This window comes from Erpetoichthys calabaricus, chromosome 9 (assembly GCF_900747795.2).
Source record: "Erpetoichthys calabaricus chromosome 9, fErpCal1.3, whole genome shotgun sequence".
Taxonomy (NCBI): Eukaryota; Metazoa; Chordata; class Cladistia; order Polypteriformes; family Polypteridae; genus Erpetoichthys; species Erpetoichthys calabaricus.
Window position 1 is genome coordinate 119,624,909 of NC_041402.2, and position 27,329 is coordinate 119,652,237.

A 27,329-nucleotide genomic window follows, 5' to 3' on the forward strand; every position below is an offset into this window, starting at 1 on the left:
CTTTTTGGTAAAAGGCTTACTTAGAATTTGCTAAACAGCATTTAAAGGACTCTGAGAGCATGGAAAAAAGATTCTGCGGTCTTATGAGGCAAAAAGTGAAACCTTTGGGCAGAACTCCAAGCAATATATCTGGCAGAGACCAGGCAGTGCTCATTACCTGCTTAGCATATCATTACGGTGAAGCATGGTGGTGGCAGCATCATGCTGTGGGGCCCTTCTTAGTGACTGGGACAGGGGTGACTGGACAGAATTGATGCAGTGATGAATGCAACCAAATACAGAGGCGTTCTTGAAGAAAGTCTGCTACAGAATGCATGCCACCTTAGATGGGGTGACAGTTCATCCTTTAGCACAAGCATAGACCTGAAGCATAGAGCCAATACAATGATGGTGTAGCTTTGGGATAAGACTGTCCTTGAGTAGCTTAATTAAACCCCAGAGTTAAACCCATAAATTCATCTTTGGAGAGACCTAGTGGTGTCAGTTTAGAGATTTTCCCATGTAATGTAACAATGCATGAGGGGATCTGCCAGTATAAATTGCCAAAATACAGGTGTGCAAAGCTTGTAGAAACTAACTTTAGGAGAATCCTAATTGGTACCAAAGTGGCTTTCACAAAGTACTTAATTAAGACACAGAGTACTCATCTGAATGAGAGATTTTAGGATTTGAATTTTATTAAAGTAGCAAAACTTTTATGTTTGCAAACATGTTTTTAGTGCATCATTTACCCATTTAAAATTACATCCCCAGCACAAATATGTGCAGAAAGTGAAGGGGTTTTAATACTTGCTGAATCCACTCTGTTCAATTATACCTTGGTATTTGATGAAAAGAACTGTTGTAATTGTTTTGAATTGTTTTGAACTGTTTGGGAGTTTCAGTGTTACTGACACATATTCCTAAATTCAAATTGCAGAACCTTTTAAGTCTCTGGTAAATTTAAGCAATTGATTACTTAATGATAGCACAGGATTACAAATAATGACCAAATTGTTTTTGAAGGAAAATGAGAACTGGAAAAGCCACTTCTTTATTTGCGAATATGTGCCATACCAAAGGCTTTCCATTCAAGTGTTAAAGGCTGCGATTCAGAATTTAAATTTGTATTGTGTATAATATAAGCTTAGGGGCATACTTTTTAAATTATGTGAGAACAGATTTTAGGACTCCCTTCTATTTTTGGATGATATACTACTGTGCAAAAGTTTTAGGCAGGTGTGAAAAAATGCTGTAAACAAAGAATGATTTCAGAACTGGAAGTGTTAATCATTTATTTTCATCAATCAACAAAATGCAGTGAATGAACAAAAGACAAGTCTAAATCAAATCAATATTTGCTGTGACCACCCTTTGTCTTCAAAACAGCATCAATTCTTCTAGGTACACTTGCACACAGTTTTTGAAGGAACTCGGCTGGTAGGTTGTTCCAAACATCTTGGAGAACTAACCACAGATCTTCTGTGGATGTAGGCTTCCTCACATCCTTCTGTCTCTTCATGTAATCCCAGACACACTCGATGATATTGAGATCAGGGCTCTGTGGGGGCCATACCATCACTTCCAGGACTTCTTGTTCTTCTTTACACTGAAGATAGTTCTTAATGACTTTGGCTGTACGTTTGGGGTCGTTGTCCTGCTGCAGAATAAATTTGGGGCCAATCATGCGCCTCCCTGATGGTATTGCATTTTGGATAAGTATCTGCCTGTATTTCTCAGCATTGAGAGCACCATTAATCCTGACCAAATCTCCAACTCCATTTGCAGAAATGCAGCCCCAAACGTTCAAGGAACCTCCACCATGCTTCACTGTTGCCTGCAGACACTCATTATTGTACCGCTCTCCAGCCCTTCAACGAACAAACTGCCTTCTGCTACAGCCAAATATTTCAAATTTTTACTCATCAGTCCAGAGCACCTGCCGCCATTTTTCTGCACAACAGTTCCTATGTTTTTATGCATACTTGAGTCGCTTGGCCTTGTTTCCACGTCAGAGGTATGGCTTTTTGGCTTTTTTCCATGAAGACCATTTCTGGCCAGACTTCTCCAGACAGTAGATGGGTGTACCTGGGTCCCACTGGTTTCTGCCAGTTCTGAGCTGATGGCACTGCTGTACATCTTCCGATTTCGAAGGGTAATAAGCTTGATGTGTCTGTCATCTGCTGCACTAAGTTTCCTTGGCTGACCACTGCGTCTACGATCCTCAACGTTGCCCGTTTCTTTGTGCTTCTTCAAAAGAGCTTGAACAGCACATCTTGAAACCCCAGTCTGCTTTGAAATCTTTGTCTGGCAGAGACCTTGCTGATGCAGTATAACTACCTTGTGTCTTGTTGCTGTGCTCAATCTTGCCATGACATGAAACTTTCTTCCACAACCTCACCTTGGTAGCAGAGTTTGGCTGTTCCTCACCCAGTTTTAAGCCTCCTACACAGCTGTTTCTGTTTCAGTTAATGACAGTGTTTCAACCTACGTGTGACATTGATGATCATTAGCACCTGTTTGGTATAATTGGTTGATCATACACCTGACTAGAATCCTACAAAATCCCTGACTTTGTGCAAGTGTACCTATAAGAATTGATGCTGGTTTGAAGGCAAAAGGTAGTAAAACCAAATATTGATTTGATTTAGATTTTTCTTTTGTTCGCTCACTTTGCATTTTGCAAATTGATAACAATAAACAATCATTACTTATATTTCTGAAAGCATTCTTTGTTTACAGCATTTTTTCACACCTGCCTAAAACTTTTGCACAGTGCCGTGTGTATGTATGTATGTGTGTATGTATATATATATATATATATATATATATATATATATATATATATATATATATATATATATATATATAAATATATTTTCGTAGCATTCGTAGCATATATATATGTGTATATATATATATATATATATATGTATATATATGTATATATATGTGTATATATATGTGTATATATATGTGTATATATATGTATATATATATATATATATATATATATGTATATATATATGTATATGTATATGTATATATATATATGTATATGTATATGTATATGTATATATGTATATATATATATATATATGTATATATGTATATATATATATATATATAAAATATATATGTATGTGTATATATACAGTGCATCCGGAAAGTATTCACAGCGCATCACTTTTTCCACATTTTGTTATGTTACAGCCTTATTCCAAAATGGATTAATTCATTTTTTTCCTCAGAATTCTACACAAAACACCCCATAATGACAACGTGAAAAAAGTTTACTTGAGATTTTTGCAAATTTATCTATAATAATAAAAGGCAAAGCCCTCACTGACTGACTGACTGACTCACTCACTGACTGACTGACTGACTGACTCATCACTAATTCTCCAACTTCCCGTGTAGGTGGAAGGCTGAAATTTGGCAGGCTCATTCCTTACAGCTTACTTACAAAAGTTAGGCAGTTTTCATTTCAAAATTATACACGTAATGGTCATAACTGGAACCTCTTTTTTGTCCATATACTGTAATGGTAGGCAGCAAGATGGCCGTAGGAGACTGAGTTGCGTGTCGCGTCATCACGCCTCCCACGTAATCACGTGAACTGACTGTGAACTCAGTACGTAGAAAAGAAGGAGGAGCCCCAAAGAGCGCAGAAGAAAACATTCATTACACAATTGACAAGGCAGCGAAACAATAAGAAGCGAGTGAGTGACGCATACAAGCATCTTCATAAGACACGAGGTATAAAAAAGCACGGTGTAAACCGTAAGTCTAAATTAACTTTATAGAAACGCTCCCGCTGCCGTTTGCAATACCATATTCGCGAGATACAAGTTTAATGAGAAGACACGAGGTATAAAAAAGCACGGTGTAAACCGTAACCTTAACTTTATACAAACGCTCCCGCTGCCGTTTGCAATGCCATATTCGCGAGATACAAGTTTAATGAGAAGACACGAGGTATAAACGACAGTTTGCATCACTTTGTAACAGAGTTAAAATTGCTGTAGCGAGAAACTTTTAACTGCCGGGTCTTAGCTAACATTAAATAAACCCGTGGACATCGCAACATCACACAAGAGAGTGGCTCACGTGAAGTGAGTGAACGCAGCAGGAGTGATCACTTGCATTAATCAAACCTGTTCAAAAAACACATTACACAATTGATAAGGTAGGAAAAGAATATGAAACAAGGCACGGTATAAACCGTAACTTTAAGTTTATAGAAACGCTGCCGTTTGCAATACCATATTCGCCCCTGCGAAGCGCGGTGATTTTGCTATATATATTAAACTATTTCAACCATTGTATGATCTGCTTCTTGCAACTGAAAGAGGGCACCGTGGCAGAAGTTTGCCGACTTGCTCACCAACCACAAGCGTTACCTGGTAGGTAACCACCCATACAATCAGATTGTGAATCAGACTACGAATGCCTGCAATGTAATTACCCCGATCTACATGCTGTCAAATGAACGAACCTCACGCCGTGGCACAACGTTAGGGGCTTCGCCTCTACGTCCGAGGATCGATTCCCGTAAGGGAGTGCAGTGACTGTGTACTCCTGATGAGCCCACAATTACGGCGAAACACGTGTCGCATACTATGCATCTTCAAAGCACGGTGTAAACAGTAAGTTTAAATTGAGTTTATAGAAACGCTCCCGCTGCCGTTTGCAATACCATATTAGATGACTTTGTAACAGAGTTAAAATTGCTGGAGCGATAAATTTTTAACTGCCGGGTCATGTCGCGTGTTCTTGGGTAGGTACACCAAAAAATTTATACATTTATGCATGTAATGGGCAAACAAAAAATGTACTATACCCGAAAGCACTACAGTAGTACTCAATGTATCTTTACTTCCTAAATGTTAATGTTTTACTGTTTAATAATTTATACGATTCTTATATGTTATTCAGATTCTTTTATCAAAATACCAGTAACAGCGCACTCCACGATAACGTGGAGTGAATACACTTGACATGACCATTCATAGTATTTATCCTCTTTCTCTGTACGTTTACCATTCGTTTGCTCAGAGGTTGATGCGCTTGCTGCTTAATGAGCAGCTCTTGACCCTAGCGTCCCGCTGCTTCTCTTCTTTCGTCGGCATCTTTTCCCTTTAAAACTGATTTTTTTTAAAACTTAGTATGTTTTCTTTAATTTTTCAGTTAAGCTGGCACTTAAGTCTTCAATCTGCCTCAAGAATGATTAGCGAAGGTGGTAGACAATGAAAACGTCAGCCATACGCATCCGCCACGCACGCACTGGTGCGCGCAGCAGTGAGTTGATTCTACAATAAAATAAAAGATAAAAAGAGTAATAACTTGCACCACCGCTATTCAATTACACTTGCCTAACGCCTCTCCTAAGGGGAAATACTGTGGGATCTGGGCATCCGTCAAAGCAGCAATCACAAGCCCGATTAGAAACCGGGAAGCTGTGATTTGTCCTCTCCCTCCCATGTAACAATCGCAGCCCGTGTTGCAACGCACTATGTATGTATATGTGTATATGTGTATGTGTGTGTATATGTATGTGTATATATATATATATATATATATATATATATATTTGTTCATATGTGTGGGAAAGCGAATAGTAGACGTGACGTAGTATATGTGTACCAAATTTCAAGTTAATAGGTGAAACGGTTTGCGAGCTACACTTGATTTAAAATCCTGGACAGACAAACGAATAGCCACGGTAGCGTATTATAGAAGAACATTTTACTGTTTAATAATTTATATTTATATGCAATGTGCTTCTTATATATTACTTCATATTCTCATATGATAATGATGTTAATGTTGTTTATATTGATTTCTATGTTATTGTAAGTGCCCTTTATTTGTGGAAAAATAAATTTGGCAATTAAACTTATTTTATACATACATTTTATTTTTTTCTCTTGCACTCAGTGAGCGAATCCACTGGGTAATCAGCTATACATATATATATATATATATATTAGATATGTATGTATGTGTATATATATATATATATAGATAGATAGATATATGTGTATGTATGTAGATAGATATGTATGTATATGTATATATGTGTATATATATGTAGATATACAAATAAGTATATGTATATATGTGTATATATATGTAGATATACAAATATGTATATGTATATATGTGTCTGTATGTGTATATATATGTTGATATATGTATATATATATATATGTGGATGTGTATATGTATATATATATATATGTATATATGTTTATGTATATATATGTTTACATAACCTCTTTAACACACTACTTCTCCGCTGCGAAGCGCGGGTATTTTGCTAGTTAAAAATAAAAAAACTGAGAAATCACATGTACATGAGTATTCACAGCCTTTGCTCAGTACTTTGTCGATGCACCTTTGGCACCAATTACAGCCTCAAGTCTTTTTGAATATGATGCTACAAGCTTGGCACACCTATCCTTGGCCAGTTTTGCCCATTCCTCTTTGCAGCACCTCTCAAGCTCCATCAGGTTGGATGGGAAGCGTCGGTGCACAGCCATTTTAAGATCTCTCCAGAGATGTTCAATCGGATTCAAGTCTGGGCTCTGGCTGGGCCACTCAAGGACATTCACAGAGTTGTCCTGAAGCCACTCCTTTGATATCTTGGCTGTGTGCTTAGGGTCGTTGTCCTGCTGAAAGATGAACCATCGCCCCAGTCTGAGGTCAAGAGTGCTCTGGAGCAGGTTTTCATCCAGGATGTCTCTGCATATTGCTGCAGTCATCTTTCCCTTTATCCTGACTAGAGTCCCAATTCTTGCCGCTGAAAAACATCCCCACAGCATGATGCTGCCACCACCATGCTTCACTGTAGGGATGGTATTGGCCTGGTGATGAGCGGTGCCTGGTTTCCTCCAAATGTGACGCCTGGCATTCACACCAAAGAGTTCAATGTTTGTCTCATCAGACCAGAGAATTTTCTTTCTCATGGTCTGAGAGTCCTTCAGGTGCCTTTTGGCAAACTCCAGGCCGTCTGCCATGTGCCTTTTACTAAGGAGTGGCTTCCATCTGGCCACTCTACCATACAGGCCTGATTGGTGGATTGCTGCAGAGATGGATGTCCTTCTGGAAGGTTGTCCTCTCTCCACAGAGGACCTCTGGGTTCTTGGTCACCTCCCTGACTAAGGCCCTTCTCCCCCAATCGCTCCGTTTTAGATGGCCGGCCAGCTCTAGGAAGAGTCCTGGTGGTTTCGAACTTCTTCCACTTACGGATGATGGAGGCCACTGTGCTCATTGGGACCTTCAAAGCAGCAGAAATTTTTCTGTAACTTTCCCCAGATTTGTGCCTCGAGACAGTCCTGTCTCGGAGGTCTACAGACAGTTCCTTTGATTTCATGCCTGGTTTGTGCTCTGACATGAACTGTCAACTGTGGGACCTTATATAGACAGGTGTGTGCCTTTCCAAATCCTGTCCAATCAACTGAATTTACCACAGGTGGACTCCAATTAAGCTGCAGAAACATCTCAAGGATGATCAGGGGAAACTGGATGCACCTGAGCTCAATTTTGAGCTTCATGGCAAAGGCTGTGAATACTTGCGTACATATGCTTTCTCAATTTTTTTATTTTTAATAAATTTGCAAAAATATCAAGTAAACTTTTTTCACGTTGTCATTATGGGGTGTCGTGTGTAGAATTCTGAGGAAAAAAATGAATTTAATCCATTTTGGAATAAGGCTGTAACATAACAAAATGTAGAAAAAGTGATGCGCTGTGAATACTTTACGGATGCACTGATTATATATATATATATATATATATATATATATATATATATATATATATATATATATATATATATATATATATATATATATATATACACAGTAATCCCTCCTCCATCTCGGGGGTTGCGTTCCAGAGCCACCCGCGAAATAAGAAAATCCGCGAAGTAGAAACCATATGTTCATGTGGTTATTTTTATATATTTTAAGCCCTTATAAACTCTCCCACACTATTATAAACATTTCATGCACAATTATACAGCATAAACCCTTTGTATTCTCTTAGATATTAGGTAAGATTCGTTTTAAATTATGTATGTAAACACAGTTTACATACAGTAAAACCTAAATATTATTTTAAATATATCGAGCGTCTCCAATATCACATGTTACAGCCATTACGACAGACAGGCCACCATCAATAAATACGTACAATGCAAGAAAAATTGTATACAGTAAAATGTGTGTACAGTGACACTAAACTATGTACATGTAATAAGTACTGTACGTAAATAATTAATTATGGTTACTCACCAACAATGACACGACGACTTGTCCGATAACGATGAGGTTAATTTTACTGCACAACAAAGGATAGCGTTACAGCTCTTCTAAAGGAGCCACATCAGGCGACTGTTTAGCACCGCCGTTGTTCTTCTTCCATCACTCTTCAATCCAAATCCCTAAAGCAGATTCCATCCACACTACTGCCTTACAACGTCCACTTGCAACTCATTGTGCGACCTGGTTAAAAGACACTGCGGCCGTAGATCTTATATGCTTTTCCTCCTTTTTAAATAAAAAGAATCGTGGACTCATTTATGCTGTAATGGTGTCCTGCAGCGGTGTAGTTGTTTCCTTCCTTCAATATATCCAAAACTTTTACCTTTTCTGCAATCATTTGCATCTTCTGTTGGTGCTTGTGCACGTTACTGCTGAATGAGTGAGATTAGTACTTCCTGGTTAATGCAGCACTCCGTCGCTGAGCCAATCAGCAGCACACAGGAACTTAACCACATGCTCTGATTGGGTAGCTTCTCAGCCATCCACCAATAGCGTCCCTTGTTTCAATTCAAATGCGTCCCTTGTTTGAATTCAAATGGGCAAATCAACTGAGGAAGCACACGTACTGTAGACCGCAGACATCCGCGAAGCAGTGAAAAATCCGCTATATATATTCACATATGCTTACATTTAAAATCCGCGATGGAGTGAAGCCGCGAAAGACGAAGCGCGATATAGCGAGGGATCACTGTATACACACACACATACAGTACTGTGCAAAAGTTTTAGGCAGGTGTCAAAAAATGCTTTCAAAAATGGAAGTGTTAATCATTTATTTTCATCAATCAACAAAATGCAGTGAATGAACAAAAGAGAAATCTAAATCAAATCAATATTTGGTGTGACCACCCTTTGCCTTAAAAACAGCATCAATTCTTCTAGGTACACTTGCACACAGTTTTTGAAGAAACTCGGCTGGTAGGTTGTTCCAAACATCTTGGAGAATTAAACACAGATCTTCTGTGGATTTAGGGTTCCTCACATCCTTCTGTCTCTTCATGTAATCCCAGACACACTCGATGATATTGAGATCAGGGCTCTGTGGGGGCCATACCATCACTTCCAGGACTTCTTGTTCTTCTTTACGATGAAGATAGTTCTTAATGACTTTGGCTGTATGTTTGGGGTCGTTATCCTGCTGCAGAATAAATTTGGGGCCAATCATACGCCTCCCTGATGGTATTGCATGATGGATAAGTATCTGCCTGTATTTCTCAGCATTGAGAACACCATTAATCCTGACCAAATCTCCAACTCCATTTGCAGAAATACAGCCCAAAACATTCAAGGAACCTCCACCACCCTTCACTGTTGCCTGCAGACACTCATTATTGTACCGCTCTCCAGCCATTTTTCTGCACCCCAGTTCATATGTTTTCGTGCATACTTGAGTCACTTGGCCTTGTTTCCACGTCAGAGATATGGCTTTTTGGCTGCAACTCTTCTATGAAGACCACTTCTGGCCAGACTTCTCCGGACAGTAGATGGGTGTACCTGGGTCCCACTGGTTTCTGCCAGTTCTGAGCTGATGGCACTGCTGGACATCTTCCGATTTCGAAGGGTAATAAGCGTGATGTGTCTTTCATCTGCTGCACTAAGTTTCCTTGGCCGACCACTGCGTCTACGATCCTCAACGTTGCCCGTTTCTTTGTGCTTCTTCAAAAGAGCTTGAACAGCACATCTTGAAACCCCAGTCTGCTTTGAAATCTTTGTCTGGGAGAGACATTGCTGATGCAGTATAACTACCTTGTGTCTTGTTGCTGTGCTCAATCTTGCCATGACATGAAACTTTCTTCCACATCCTCACCTTGGTAGCAGAGTTTGGCTGTTCCTCACCCAGTTTTAAGCCTCCTACACAGCTGTTTCTGTTTCACTTAATGAATGTGTTTCAACCTACGTGTGACATTGATGATCATTAGCACCTGTTTGGTAGAATTGGTTGATCATACACCTGACTATAATCGTACAAAATCCCTGACTTAGTGCAAGTGTCCCTATAAGAATTGATGCTGGTTTGAAGGCATAAGGTAGTAACACCAAATATTGATTTGATTTAGATTTTTCTTTTGTTCGCTCACTTTGCATTTTGTAAATTGATAACAATAAGCAATCATTATATATATTTCTGAAAGCATTCTTTGTTTACAGCATTTTTTCACACCTGCCTTAAACTTTTGCACAGTACTGTATATATATATATATATATATATATATATATATATATATATATATATATATATATATATATATATATATATATATATATGTGTGCAGTTGGAGATCCACAAAGGGAGAAAATGAATCGCGTATCAAAAGTAGTTTTTTATTCCTGAGCTTTCAGCCCCTGTCAGGGGCTTTCATCAGGGGATAATGTTTAGACTTACAAGAATCAAAGGCAATATATAGTAAAAAATTACGTGGGTGGGGGGCTTGCTAAGTCAGTGTGATCAGGAGGGGAGCAGAACTGGACTGATCAGCTACAGGCTGCTTCTACCAAGATGCCTGTCCTGCTTGTCGCTCTGCGCGTTCTGAAGGGGGGGGGGGGGGGTGAGGGCTGAATGCATGCTAAGGAGTGCTAGGATCATCTGCTGGGTTTCTGCAACTGCTGCTATCAAGCTGTGTGTTCTGCTTCTCGCCAAAAGCATTCCAACAACTGCTAGGTTAGATGTCAATGAACTTGTTTTAAGTTGTTTGTAAGTAGGGCGTGTCATCAAAGTGCCTGTCTGAGATGATTTGGTCTCGATCGCTTTGCTCAAACTAACCTTCATCCTAAAATCAATATTTAATTTACTAGATTTTCTCAAACACTGTCATAAGTTATGTAGCACATTAAATGCTTTGTGTTAAGTGTTCCCCGAGCCATGTCGCTACATGCTTCTTAAATCGCTACATGCTTCTTAAACTGACTTCCTCTTGCACTAATAGGAGGCGTAGGCAGCATTCACCATGCAGAATACATTAATTTCATGATATTCCTGCTCCCTGAACATTTAGAATGCTAAGATAAATACTTGATATCATTTTCATGGTGAAATGCATTAAAGCATGTATTAATCATAGAGAGCATGGTGGCGTGGAGGTTGCACTGATGCCTCACAGCGAGGGGGTCCCAGGTGTTCCCTGCCTTGAATTTGCATGTTTTTCTGGTGGGGTTTACCCGGTGTGCTTCAGTTTCCTTTCAAAGTCATGTAGGATGTGGGGTTTTGTTATGCTATATTGACTCTGCTAGTGTATGTGTTGCTCATATTCACCCTGCGATATGCTCCTGCCTCACACACAATGCTTGCTGGGATGGGCGCATCTCTGAATGGATGGCATAATTAAACATGTATAACAAAGATTTTTTTAAAGTTCTGAACGCTCCATGGTCTGTTTATAACTAGTTTTAATTTCACAAAGACGTTTATTGTGTGGTGATTGATTGGTTATGTGGAGAAAACATAGGAAGGATAGGAACTGGGGGTTTGGTACGTCAGACGGAGACAGCATGCGTGCAATAAAGAAAGTCCGCTCGGTAGAACATCCATTGAATTCTGTGTTCGTGTCTCCAACCACCAGATCACAAACCCAACATTTACACACTATTTTAGTTAAACCTGCGAAATACCCATTCATACATCGTTTTTTGGATCCTCGTCAGACCTGCCATAAAGTTCTCTACACTGAACATACACTTGGGGACCCCTTACTGTGAGGGAGCAGCACTACCACCTCACTACCACTGTGCATGTTTAATACCTGCTTTAATGCATTTCATCATGAAAATGATATCAAGTATTGATATTAGCATTCTTCATGATATTCCTGCTCTCTGAAAATGAAGTGAATGTATTCTGTGCGGCGATCCCTGCCTGCGCCTCCTGTTAGTGCAGAGGAAGTCAGTTTAAGTAGCGCGTAGTGATTAACAACTGGGTCGGGGAACACTTAACACAGAGCATTTAATGTGCTACGTTAACTTATGATGGGGTTTGAGAAAATCTAGTAAATTAAACATTGTTTTTAGGATGAAGGTTAGTTTACGACATTCTACTTTAATGACAAACTATGAGAATAAAGTGGAAATGTTTACTTTAATCTCTACATAAGCGTCGAGATTAAGTAGAAATGTCGAGAATAAAGTCAACATGTCGACTTTATTCTTGACATATAGTTTTGTTTTTTTCTTCACCGTGGCCCTAATACGCTTCTGTTGGGCTATACCACAAATAGCATTATAAGTGCAAGTTGTAGTTTTATTATTTATGTATATAGCTTCGCTTGAAGCAAGGTCCATATTAATGCAATTTGCCTTAATGATGGTTCACTTGGTAAAGATGTCTCATGAAGTTTCACTTGTTTTATTTTTATTAGGTGAATACTGTGTAATGCACCTGGGCTTGAAGTCTTGAAGTAATAGTATTATTAGTGGAAGTTGTACTATTATTTACTTTATTGTTGTTATTTATTAGTTTAAGTATGTATGTATATGTATGTATGTATGTATGTATATGTAAATGTATATATATGTATATGTTGCTTTTTAGTGGGAAATAAAGGTACATTTTATGCTTTAAAATCAAACCAAAAATATAGTTTACAAAGAGATTTTATATTTTAATAAATTTCAATAAATAAAGAAGTTCTTAAATTAAAAAATGGTTAACACCTTGGATTAGTACTACCCATAATTTTTTTTTTTTTTTTTGCATCTATTAACACTAGAATTACCAGAGTCTATGAAAAAACTCGTAGATCTGGCCCACCTTAAAACAGTTTTCACCTCTCTTTTGTCTTCTAAATGTATCGATTAAGACGAGCAGCAAAAAGCCATCTATTCCATCCTCCACCATCGCAAAACGTTCACTAAGTTTTCCCAGCTCATGCCTTGTTTGATTATCTGGGAGTGACTGAACTGGAGTTTTAGAGTGGAAATAATAGATCGTTATTTGGAACACATGCATTTCATGTGTGTTCCGTTTTTACAGTAATCTGTATAAACACATTGTTAAAACAGAAACTTTTTCATATTTTAGTAATAAATGTTACAAAATGTAGGCATAAACTATAGAATGTGTGAAGCCTGACGGCCAAACATCAAATAAACACTTTCACAAAAGGTTCAAGGATGTAACAACACCTTCCGTGGCGTAACGCTGAGATTTGCTGCCTCAGAGCACGGCAGCCCTGCTGCGCCATAGAGACCGGAGTTCGATTCCCTGCTGGGGAGGAAGTGTTTTTTTTTTTTTCTTTGTAGCCTCAAACGGACATAAAATTTATAAATTGGTATGCACTGTAAATCGTTAAGTTTAAAATGTTGATCGCGGTTATTTCTGTTGATTAATTCATGCTTTTTTACTTAGAGTCACAACAGGAGCTTATTCAGCTTCTGATCTGACTCTAAGTAACAGCGCCAGTATAAATCACACCCAATCTGACGCTGTTCGTTTTCAAATAATATTGCATTACTTCGACGATGTTTTCTGATTGGTACTATTCGCATCATAAAATGATTTCTTCAAAACGTCACATATATTTGTTTTGAGATAATGAATAGAGCTGCAAATTACAGGTGCTTGTTCAGTGTAATAGGAACCATAGCACAGAGAGGTGTGTTCACTGAAACAAGTATACATATCGTAAATGTAGGAAGGGCGCTCCTTGGGTGAGCTATAGCGCGTCTTTTATGTGAAAACAGCAGTGTCAGATGGGGAGTGTCTGATGATTGCATATAGCGCTGAAGTTACTGCTCTTTACTATGCTTTCCTCTGCATGTCCTGGAGTACAAAAGAAACAACATACAGCAACATGTGGGGACTGGCAAGATTGGGGGAAAATAAACACACGGTCGTATGTATCGTGACACACTACAGAACTATAACACGTCTTTATATGAAAACAGCAGTGTCAGATGGGGTAGGGAAGGATCCTGAACGCGACTGAGAGAATGAAAAGTGAATTAAAAAAAAACAAAAACAAAGCTAACCTTTACAAATATCATAAATTACACTGGCTGTTACAGACTGAAATCAAATGTATCCTTTTATTCTAAAATAGTAAAAATAAGAGCAGTTCACTTCTCAAAAGGGAGTCGAGCAGGATCGAACTCGTGACCTTTTGATTCCCAGTCTGCAACTGATACTGTTGCGCCACGGGGCCGTCGTAGTAAATGAGTGTCAATGTCGCACACTAAGGCAGCTTTTTTTTTCTGCAGTTATATTTTTGAATAAAAGCGCACTTGTTCTGTTATATTTGTACCTTTCGTGAAAGTGTTTCTTTGATATTTGGACTTCAGGCTTCATACATTATATAGTTTATGCCTACATTTTGTCATTTACTACTAGAATATGAAAAACATTTCTGTTTTAAAAATGTGTTTACACAGATTACTGTAGAAACGGAACACACATGAAATGCGTGTGTTCCAAATAACGATCTATTATTTCCACTTTAAAACTCCACTGCACTCCCAGATAATCAATCAAGGCATGAGCTGGAAGAAGTTCGTGCACGTTCTAAGTCGGTGGGGGGATGGAATAGTCGGCTGTTTTGCAGCTTGTCTTTATCTGCACATTTAGAGGACAAAGGACGCTGGCGGAGAGGTTTGAACGGATTTAAGAAGCGATTTAAGGTGGGACAGATCTACGAGTTTTTTCGTAGGCTCTGGTAATTCTAGTGTTAGTTACACAAATTATGTAATACCGCACAAATACCATAATTAAGTGGTTATTCATCTCTTTGTATTGTGGCATATTAAGAGTTTGTGATACACTGGTAAAATGAATTATGAATATGAGACCATCTTTGGTCTTGCTAAAAGTAGTTAAGGATTCACAAGCCTTATACTGAATTGCGAAGGAAGTTCAAAAAGTTTCCGCACTTTTTTTTTTTAACTCTATTTATTAAGAATTTCAAAAACAAATTACATCACTTTTGTACAGTCACCTTTGTTTCCAATGAAATTTTCCCAGCGTTGTACCAACTTTTTAATGCCCAATTACTACTACTTCCGCCTTCACTGTTTCCAACGAAAATTTAAAGTGCAGAAACTTTTTGAACGTCCCTTGTTTGTAATACTGAGAGACACATTATCACTGACATAAGCCACCAAAGTGATTTTCGTATGGCACATCGCACCAAGGTAAATAAACACTTTACAGACACTTTGTTATTAACAACAACAACAACATTTATTTATATAGCACATTTTCATACAAAAAGTAGCTCAAAGTGCTTTACATAATGAAGAGAAGAAAAATAAAAGACAAAATAAGAAATTAAAATAAGACAACATTAATTAACATAGAAAGGAGTAAGGTCCGATGGCCAGGGTGGACAGAAAAAACAAAAAAAAACTCCAGAAGGCTGGAGAAAAAAATAAAATCTGTAGGGGTTCCAGGCCACGAGACCGCCCAGTCCCCTTTGGGCATTCTACCTAACATAAATGAAATAGTCCTCTTTGTAGTTCGGGCTTTTCACGGAGTCACTTGATGCTGATGGTCATACAGACTTCTGGCTTTTAATCCATCCATCATTGTTGGAACAATTAAGACCAAAGAAAGCCTTTTAATGTCTTCTTACATAACACTGTATGACTAATTAGTTACCTATTAATATAGCCTATTCTAAAGTGCTATCCGGCAAAGCAAATTTCTTAGTTATCTTTCTATATTCTATATTGCTCACAGGAATGTTGAATCTTCAAGTCCACTGTGAAGGTTTAGTATAATGTTCATTAATGTGCACTTAAATTTGACACTGATGCAATTTATGCAACCATTGTTGTAAAAACAGGCTTTGACCCTTATCAGCTGTACTTAGGCTCAGAAATTGAAAGGATAAATAAAATGTTTTTCCAAGATTTTCTTTTTCTGTTCTGCAACAGATTCATGTGACGTAAGTTTCAGTAATACAATCCTGTGATCACACACCAGTAAAGTGATAGAAAACCACAGATACGTAAGACAATGTCAAGTTCAAGATGAAGTTTATTTCCCCTGAAATATTTATTCATTTATGCAATGTTTTAGATTCTGAAATTTGCATTGAAGAAGGTAGTATACTTTTAAACATCACATTTTTGTTCTTCTTCTTCTCCTCTGCATTATACTGACATTATGGGAATGTCTGAAGAATATTACGATGTGGTAGTTTGGGCATATTGTCCTTCTCACCGGTATCATTCAGTTCTTTGTAACTAGCACATACATTTTTATCATAAAAAGGCATTTGACTTTTTATGAATTATAAACTTTTTATTAATATGTAGTTTCTTGACAGTTCTACCAAATGTTATTTTTTGTTTTAGGTGATCATTGAAAGATACAAGGGGGAAAAGCAACTCCCTATTCTGGATAAAACAAAGTTCCTGGTTCCTGACCATGTCAACATGAGTGAATTAATCAAGATTATCAGGTATGAGGTTTTTACATTAAACAGAGGTTGCATTCTTTTGAATATTAAACTAACGTTTTTTTGGTCTTGTCTGATATGTGAGCGAAGTTCACACTCCCATTGTATTTAGCTTTTTTTGAACATTGCTGCCATATCATATTTGCTTTGCAGCACGTCTTCAGCTCTCAAATCAGAAATGCTGGACTTTAATTTCATTGTGAAAATCATCCTTACTATATTAAAGTAAGAGATTGGTTTGGTTATGTGCCACATACAAAAATGGCAAAATATCAAGCAGTACAAGACAAATTGTACAGTAAGCCACAGGAAAACCCTACACTTGTATACAATTTGCATAGAAACTTTTATTTCAATTTAATTTTGATGGTATTTTTGACTCCACAATACATGAGCAAGAAAATACATTGGATGCAGTCATTGGTTTAATGACAGGTCAGACACACAACCTCTGGTCAAACAAATGAGGAGTTTTCAAACATGTTCATTAATCACTGTAGGCAAACGGCCATTAAAATGGGAGGATGCTAAGATCTGAAATATTAAAAATAAATTAATTAATAATACCTGCATTAGCCTGTTGTTTTCAGGGATAATCTGAAGTCCCACTCTGTTTTGAGCCAGTATGCTGTTTATTCATTATTTAAAATATTTCTAGCCCTGAAGTCACAATCGGTGCATCTCTCTTTCATTCTGCTTTTTGTGCTCCCCGGATTAGTGCTTATTTCAGGTGACATCTTTGGAAGCAAAACTCTGTACATAATTTCTTTTTTTATATTTACATTTTTTTATCATTAAAAATAAATAACACCGCAGTATCAATGCATGAAGAAATCCTTGAAGTTGTTTGCCTCCTGTTATCTCCTCTTCTATACTGAATTTCTTTTGCTTAATTGTCTTGTCTATTGTCCAGAATTGATACCATAGCTGTTTTGTTGACAAGTCCAAATCACAGTGTAGAATATTAGAACAGTCTAGACGAGAACAGGCCATTCAGCCAAACAAAGCTCCTATCCATTTAATTCTTCTAAAAAAAACATCAAGTCTAGTTTTGAAAGCCACTAAAGTCTTACTGTCTGCCACGCTACTTGGTAGATTATTCCAACTGTCTATGGTTCTCTTGTAAAGAAAAATTTCTTAAAGTTTGCTAAATTTACCCTTAACAAGTTTCCAACTGTGTCCCTGTGTTCTTGATGAACTTGTTTAAAAATAACAGTCTCGATCCACTGTACTAATTCGCTTCATAATTTTAAACACTTCAATCATGTCACCTCTTAATCCTGTTTTGTTTAAACTGAAAAGGCTCAGTTCTTTTAATTTTTCTTCATAATTCATCCTCTTTAGCCCTGGAATGACACCCATTTGCTCTTTTCTAGTGCTGCTATGTCCCTTTTGTAGTCTGGAGACTAAAACTACACACAGTACTCCAGATGAGGCCTCATGGTGCACTACATAAGCTTTACCTCAACCTCCTTGGACTTCTACTCTACACATGACCTAACATTCGTTTGCCTTCTTAACTCTTTTAGGGCGGATGTCGACTTTTGTCGACAGGAGGGGTTGAAGGCGAATGTCGACAAAAGTCGACATCCAGGGATAGGGGACGACAATCAGCTGTTAATGGCGACAAATCTCACTGTCACGTCACAGGCATTCCCTCTGTGCTTGGAGGAATGCTAGACTCGTTGACTCGGCAAATAAACATTGCGTGTGCGTGAGTTGTGAAATGTAAACAATGGCAAGATGGCACCGACATGTGAAAAGGCAGCGAAGCAAGTGCAGAAAAGAAAACACTCGGCAGGCAATGTTTTGCGCATTATCGCAGAGTCGGACTCTTGATTTTTCAGAATCGGACTTTATTGGCAATGATCAGGAGATCGAGCAAGAGAGTTAGAAGCAGGCATCAGCTGATCAGACACCAGCCGATGCCGCGCCAGCGGATCTGCTGCCAGTTGAGTGCCTTCGCGCAGCCGATGCATCGACGGCAAAGTTCGCATGGGATAAATACACAGACATTGATCCGTTGAGAGCCGATCTGGCTACCGGAGTTTACAAGACGGCATGGCTTGCTGTTGGACACGACAGATCACCAGCTGCTGTACTTCAGGCTGCTCTCTCCTGATGCTGCTTTTCAGCTACTGTCAGACGAGACAAACAGGTAGGCAGAGATTTTTTTTTGAATCGTGGGCTGCGTTTGCATCGCATTCTCGTTTTTCAAAGTGGAAACCCACAACGAAAGACGAGATGAAGTGCGCTGTGGCATTACAAATAGAGATGGGACAGAACTGGTGATATAACTTCAGGGAGCATTGGTCCAAACGTGTTTTGTCCCCTCGTGGCATAGGTACGTGCTGCTGCAAAGTTTTATTCACTTCTGGAATAAACAGAAGCAAATCCCATGGGGTGAGCCAGGCTATAATGCCATACATAAAGTTCATAAAGTTTCAGAAGATGAAAAGAGGTGACAATACGGTTTTCATGCAGGCAGAAAACTTGGTGGCAGTGGCATGGCACGATGGCAAATGGGTGACTTGTCTCTCTACAGTACACGCTAACAATATATGTTAGAAAGTGCAGCAACAGACAATTGAAAAATAGGCACCAAAGCAACACATATTGTAAGGAGTGCAATGTGGCAATGACTGAAATTGGCTGCTTTGAGCGAGATCAGACTTTGCTGTGTAAAATGTATGTGATATATATGTGAAATCATAGAGTATGCAGGCTCATACAACATGCAAGACAGTAACATTTGTCAAAAGTAAATTTTTTTGTTGATTTGATGTGTTAAACAATTGCTTTGTGTTCTTTTTGAAAAATGTTAGTTTTTGGAAAAATATTCAGCCCTGGGAGAAAAGAAACAAAAAAAAAATTAGCCCTGAAAGAGTTAATGGCTTCGAAACACTGTCCGGAAGTTGATAGCATAGAGTCTGCTACGATGCCTAATTCCTTCTCACAAGATGTACAGGCAGTCCCTGGGTTATGTACAAGATAGGGACTGTAGGTTTGTACTTTCGTTGAATTTGTATGTAAGTCTGAACAGGTACATTATTTTAATAAATGCTATTGTTGACTGACTGTAACCAAGTGCTCTGCCAGTGAATGATGGAGTTTCACCTCTCTCTGACCTTTTTATTATTTCTACTTTATTTTCAGTGGTGATGGGTTTTCTCTTCTTTACTGTATCACCAGCACTTGCATCAGATGTGTGTTTCAGAGACATTCTTGAAGGGTGAAGACAAAAGGTTAATAAGATGAGCTCTTCTGCACAGTACTGTACAGCTATCACAGCAGGCAGGCATCCCTCGTCAGCACGTCTGGTGTACTGACAAGAGACAACTTCCTGCTATATACGTAACAGTACAAGCAGGCTTGCTATTGAGAATGAATGGGAGTAGCGAGGGGCGGTTCACCACCCACCCAACACACAGTCACCTCCACTACAGTATGCAGCCTGCAGCGTGCGTCCGCCCACCAAGAACAAACACGGTGCAGCCAAAGGCATGTAGTGAATCGCCCATCACCGCCCCCATTCAACAGGCAGCCACCCGAAGCACACTAAAATGCTACCCCCCACCGCCCCGTTCAGCCACAACCGGGTCACCGCTTGCAGCATTACCAGCCGCCCACCGAAAACAATTCGGGGGGAGCCGTGTGTAGTGGGCGGGCAGTGAAACGCCCTACACCGCTCCATCCAGCCTGCGTCCAGTCAGGAGCAGTAGCTGCGGCCCCAGTGACTATGGACCATGGGTCACCGCTCGCTTGCCTCCGGGAGCCGCCCGAGGGACACTACACTGTGCATGCAGCAAAATCGCACCCCTCCAGCCACTACTTGCAGCGTCCTCCGGCCAAAGATGACAGAGCGGCAGTTAATGAGGCGCATGCGTCACAGCTGCGGCCTCGTTCGTAAGTCGTAGGTCGACCGTAACCTGGGGACTACCTGTACTCCTCGATTTTCAAACCTCCCATTGTATTATGTGTATTACGTGATTAATCACATGAACAGATGTTTTTATATTACTGATACTGTATTACTCTTGTGTTCAAAGATTTTGTTCTGCACAGATAATCTTTTTACCTTTTATAAAATGCAAAACATGAAAAAAATGCAAACAAATATAAACAATTTTAAGGATCAGTCAAAGCAAGTCACTCTACACACCATCACTCTGCTGCACATCAGTGCCATTACACATGCCTATTGTCCCATTTCAGCAATGGCTAATCATTTTATTGAAAATTGGTTACTACAAAATCACCATTGTAATGCCACCAGGAGGAGGTAAAAAAAATAGGTGGTCCTTTATTAACACATCTTCACATTTTAGAATTCTGTTTTATATTCTCTACTTCATCATGTTGGCTTGGCTGGAGTAAGTTTAAGAGTTAACCAACCTGTCAGAGATCAGTTGAAACTCATGGTGTACTTGTAAAGTAGTCCTGCTGCACATAATTTTTTCTTGTGTGATAGTCTGAGCTTCTGCATAGCCTTTGTTCCAGTCTGATATTCACCTGTAGAATTGCCGATTCCCCTCCGCAAACCTTTGACTCTTAGGTGACAAAAGTCAGGCTCAGAAGCAGCTTCTTAATGTGTGGAGCAATAATGAATTGTTTCTGCCTCTGTTCACATGAGCAACTTCTGAGCTGCTGTAGTGCAGTGAGCTTCCTGGTGCCCTCACCCTGTGTGTAACACTGCTGGATGGCTACACACACTGTAAGCTAACCTGCGTTCCTACATGGTAATGAGTGGGTCTATCAACAAGAATTGAAATTGGTTAATTTATTATTAAAGGATCTGAATATAAAAAATGATTTGCAACCCCCCAAGCAGACATGTGGTCCAGTCCCAGCTCCCAGAAATGTCCATCTATCTGCCAAAGGCAAACATTACATAGGCGTTTCCTTGGCCTGGTCCAGCCTCTCGGGTCCTCAGCAATGTCTCATTATTTCCTTACGATAATACACTTCAGGGTGCAAATGATGCCCAAATCTAAAGGCTAAAGCACTGCTGTGCAATTGAGTGGGAGGAATTCAACCCTAACATTATCTAAATGTGGATGGATGTTGTGGGCAGCACAGTTACCAATCAGAAGCCAAATCATCCTTTACATTAATAGCAGCAGTTTGCAACCTGAGATTTTTCTTCTTTTTTCACTCGGTCTTTCAAGAAGGTTGACAGTGTCGATGGCGAAATTCCGAATTCACAATGTTTCTGTTTGGGGATCATTGTGCACAACTGAGCTGCGACCATAGAAGTAACTGCTCTGGGAATGATTCATTCAGGCATTTCAAGGTCTTTTGGGCACTTTGTTGTGTCTGCTGAAATGTATTTCGTAGTAACAAGATTTCTATAGACTCATGTCATAAGGGGAAACTGTTGGGACCATAAAAATACTTAGGTTTAATGAAAATTTCTTTGTAAAGATATTTGTTATAACGGAATTTTACCTATAACAAAATAAGGAGCATCAGGACTCTAAAGACTTGGACCTTCAACCGTTTGCAAAGATCGAGAGTGCTACACACCCCTTTCCAGCGACAGTGACCTCATGACCCCCCCATACTCTCCCAATCCATCTACTGACTTCATAGGAAGAGTCACCAGAGACATGAGTATTGCTGCCAAGGTAAGTAAACCTCTCGATGAGGTTGATATTCCCTCCCCAGGCAGAAACACAGCTGATGGCTGTGCCCAAGAGGTCATTAAAGGACTGGATCTTGGTTTTTACCCAGGACACTTGCAAGCCCAGACACTTAGACTCATCGCTCAGTCTCGATCACTGCCTCCATTGACTCAGCGAAGACTCAGTTAATCTTTTCACCAACAGATATCCCATGACCCTGCCCAACCTCCAGTCCATGCAAACATTGAACAGAGTAGGGGCAAGAACACACCCCTGACAAACCCCACAATCATCTTGGAAAAACCCAAGAGGTTCTGCCTCCACTCTGCACAGCACTCGGTGTACAGGCCAGCTACGAAATACAGCAACTTTGGGGGGTATCCCGAGAAGTCTCAGGATAGTCCCACATGGCAGGTCAATCAAAGATACTCTGTCAATATTTGTGTTTGCGTTCAAAACAGAGTCGCGCAGGTTCGAACTCGTGACCCTCTGATTACCAGTCAGCAGTTCTTACCGTTACACCACCAAAGCAGTTGTGTTAAAGACGTGTCACTGTCGCACCCTAACGCAGGTTCTTTTTCTGCATTTATATTCTTGAATAAAAGCACACTTGTTTCGTTATACTTGTACCTTTTGTGAAAGTGTTTATTTGATATTTGGACTTCAGGCTTCACACATTATATGCTTCATGTCTACATTTTATTTAAAAGACAAAAGACGCTGACAGAGAGGTGTGAAAGGATTTGAGGTGGGACGGATTTACAAGTTTTTGGTAGGCTTTGGTAATTCTAGTATTAAACAGTTGCTCAAAGTAGCTAGCTGAGTGAGTCACAACTGCAGCATCATCTGTAAGGACCCTCCGAGGAACAGATTTGAATGTGCATCATGCTTCGATTCCTCTGTAAGCAGGACACGGGGTAACTAGACCACATATGGTGTATCACTTGCTCACAGATTCCTCTAACAAATGCCTTATTTTCTGCTCTCCGAGCCCTTATAGCCATCTTTCTCAGTTCCTGGTACAGACCAGGGTTACCATCAAGCCGTGTGCTGTGACTCCTTTTGACGATAGCCCTGATAAATGAAATAACTCCTTCTGGGAACACCAGCAACAACAATATAACTCTCAACAACCTTCTGGGTCCTCAAGTCCTCCCACATCACATTAGGATTGACAGTTGCACCTAAGTCTGCAAGTTCCACACACAAAGTGCAGGCAGACTCATTGGAAACAGCCTGATCTTTGGAGTCTGGCGAGGTCCAGCTTAAGCTGGCTCTTCAGAGTAGCAATAACAAATCTGTGGTCAGAATTCACAAACTGGGCACTTGTGTAGACCCTGCAGCTCTGTTGGAGCCTCCAGTGTCTGCCCATGAGGATGTGATCGGTCTCCTTCACCGCAGGAGCATTTTTCTTTGTCATATGGGAAAGAGGTGTGAAATATGATGAAAATGGACTTTGGTGGTGTCATATAGCTTCCAGGTAAACTTGACTCTCAGCAATTAAAGATTTAATACTGGAATGCCATATGCAAACATTGTTTTTCTTTTTTTTTAATATTGCAGGAGACGTCTTCAGCTCAACTCCAATCAGGCCTTCTTCCTCTTGGTTAATGGACACAGCATGGTCAGTGTCTCCACTCCAATTTCGGAGGTCTACGAACGTGAAAAGGATGAAGATGGCTTTCTCTACATGGTTTATGCATCTCAGGAAACCTTTGGCACTGGAGTCAGCCTGTAACTTTGACAAATGTACTTCTTTGCATCCTAAGTCAATTTCATCCCTTGTCTAACACCTGAGAAAAGTCAACTAGAAATTCAAAAGAAAAGGATGTCACTGAGCAGAGAATTAATTAACCAGTAAAGACTTGTCTGTTTTAAGTGGGAGCAAGTCATGGAGGTTTTGATTTCCTCCAGCATTCTTAACTTTTGCTGAAGTGTAGTTCTTCTGTAAAGCAAATCACTTGATAAGAAATGGAATAAGAAACCAGGCCAAAACCCCCCACCCATCAAACCTGTCAAGTGACAGCCCTTTTCTCCTTTTCCACTTGCCAACCCGTCCATCTTACTAGGCTTTGATTGTTTTTGTTAATTTGCTTGATTTTTTTTTCCTGCCCTTTTTGAGGACGCTAAACACCAGTTTGCTTCTTTAACAAAAGAAACATAATTTAAACTGACATCATTTATGCAAAAGCAGAACACGTTGAATCTATTAGAGTTTTGTCGGATTTGACATTTGCTATATAAAGTAAAGACTGGTTGACTGGGTTAGTTTCGCTACCTAAGCCAAGCAATTCCCGCCTTACCATGCCTTTTCACATCCACTCTTAACATTTTGGGGCTGTGGGGGGGCCACAGCCCGTTTTGGCTGCAATAGGGGCAAGGCAGGATCTTGCTAAGCTTATATTATCACTGTGCAAAAAGAAAAAAAGCAAAGTTTAGTGTACATGGATTGTCTCCTTGGTACTTGGCCATATTTGGTTGTCATGAATGAAGAGCTAGTCAACTTTTATTTTCAAAGCCATCTATTTGGTGGTCATAGATGCAGCCACCATCTCAAAGATATCATCATAAGACAAGTAGAGGACTCTGCCGTTAGTAACCGCTTGACTTAGAAAGTTTACTTTGTAGTTTCTATTTAAGCCATAGCTGTGTTACATTTTCCCTCTTGTCTAATTCTGTAGTCACATTCAGTTTGTAAATGGAGTCGCCCACAAGTTATTTTGCCCACTAACGCCATGTCTAATAGGTGTTTTTCATGTTTTTAGAAATAATAGCTAAGAAAAGCGGTTATTTCTATTTATTTAATTCTACTTTTTAATAAAACTGTGTCTGCCTTTGGAATAGGAGATATATTTTTAGATAAGTACTGTAGTTCTGGTTTTTGAATATAATGTCCTTTCTCTTTATCAGTTTTAGTAGATTCTGTTTTGACTCGTCTCCACTTTCTGTTGCATTAAATTAAGCGCAATATATTCATTTTGTTTAATCACAAAAATGTTAATATTTTATGTATTGTTTATGTGCATGTACCTTAATGCCCCTTTTTATCTAGTTTGTAAAATTTGAAATTTTTATTTTCATCATGTACATTTATTATGTTATTGATTATACAATTTGCATATTTTGTACATTTAAAGGTTTGTTTGTATTTGGTTGGATTTTGCAGTACACGGACTGTTGAATGTTTTCTGCAGCTGAAACAGATGACCATTCTTGTAAAAGTAAATAAAAAGGTGATCCTGATCTGCTTCAGTGAATGAATGATTTCTTCTTATGCAGTTACACTTTGTAGACAGAGTAGTATTGTACTGTTACAGTGTGTTGCCACACCCAACACAAGATGAAACAGCTTGGGATCCCAGTTGCCAGCCCCCCGGCAGACACATGATCCAGTCCCCCTCCCCTCCCCTCCCCAAATGACTGTCTAATTCCCGCATCCAGGTGTTACACAGGTGTCCCCTTTGCCTGGTCCAGCAGCCACTCAGGTCCTCAACAATGAGGATCCTGTGATCCAGATCACCCTTGGGGAAATCCCGCTACATGGCCGTAGTGCCGTACCTGATGCTCCTTCACAGTGCAGGTAATGTGCCTCATTCGGGACTCCATGAACAATCACTCCTTTAACACAAAGTCAAACCAGCGGTACCCAAGGATTCTCTGAAGAGACACAGTACCAAAGGAGTCTTGGGTCACTGGATAGCGTTCATGTCTCACAATGATATAACAAAAGAGGAAGCACCAGAACTCTAAAGACTTGGACCTTCATCCTTTTGCAAAGATACCCACCCCTTTCCAGCGACCTCATGCTCTCCCAATCTGTTTACGGACTTCATAGGAAGAGTCACCAGAGACATCAATGTCGCTACCATAGGTAAGTAAACCTCTAGACGAGGTTGAAATTCTCTCATCAGACAGAGACACTGCTGATGGCTGTGTCTGAGAGATCATTAAAGGCCTGGATCTTGGATTTTATCCAGGACACTTGCAAGCCCAGACACTCGTACTCCTTGCTCAGTCTCCCAAGAGCCCAGAGCAGAGCAGAGCCTCCATTGACTCTGCAAAGATCACACCATCACTGACAAAGTCAAGATCAGTGAATGTTTCCACACCAACATATGCCCCATAGCCAATGGAACCCACGGCCCTTCTCAACACCCAGTCCATGCAAGCATTGAACAGAGTAAGAGCAAGAACACACCCCTGATGAACTCCAGAATTAACTGGGGAAAAACCCAGAGGTTCTTCCCCCACTCTGCACAGCACTCATAGTACCAGTGTACAGGCCATCCATGACATCCAGCAACTTCGACGAGATCCCACAAAAGTGTCCGGATGTTGTACAGGGCAGCTCAATCAACTGAGTTGAACGTTTATGAAAATTGGCAAAGACTGCAAAGAAACTCTGCTGATATTTGCGTTTTTGCTCGATGAGAACCCTCGCTTCCAGGATGTGGTCGATGGTACACTTCTTAGGTGTAAAACTGGATTGCTCCAGTCGCATGTAGGCAAGTAAGTGATCATGGATCCTATTGAAGCAAGGACTTGACCCAGCACAGAGCAGTGTTAACCCTTGTGTAGTTCTCGCAATCAAGGGGTGACAAGTCCCGTTTTTGAGCCACTTGGGATGATGCCTGTCTCCCATATGAAAGTAAAGATTGCAATGGCAAGAGGACAGTCTTATCACGAGCCTGGAGAGGTTCTCCCCAGATACCACAGTATCCTGCAGCCTTTCCCATCAACTGTTTAACCACTTGTGCAATCTCAGAGATTGGGTGGTTCACAGCTAATTGGAGGATCAGCTCAAGAACTGTGGACCCAGAGACGTCAAGCTTCCAGCGGGAGGATCAGCTTTAAACAACTGCTCAAAGTAGCCCTGGGTCATCCGTAAGGACCGTTCCATCATCCCCCCGAACTGTGACTCTCCAAGGAACAGATTTGGTTGAGTGTAATGCTTCAAATCCACTGTAAGCAGGACATGGGTCGCTAAACCACAGATGGTGTGTCACTT

At 39.8% G+C, this 27,329-nt stretch overlaps 1 protein-coding gene across 1 annotated transcript in view; it reads left to right on the forward strand.

The window, feature by feature from the left end:
- The window catches only part of map1lc3b (microtubule-associated protein 1 light chain 3 beta), a 55,177-nt gene extending 29,613 nt beyond the window's left edge, over positions 1–25,564 (forward strand). The window contains exons 3-4 of the mRNA XM_028810110.2: positions 16,594–16,700; positions 23,885–25,564. Of these exons, the coding sequence (XP_028665943.1) occupies positions 16,594–16,700; positions 23,885–24,059 (282 nt within the window). The 3' untranslated portion in view covers positions 24,060–25,564. The remainder of the gene's footprint in view (positions 1–16,593; positions 16,701–23,884) is intronic.
- Positions 25,565–27,329: the final 1,765 nt, after the last annotated feature.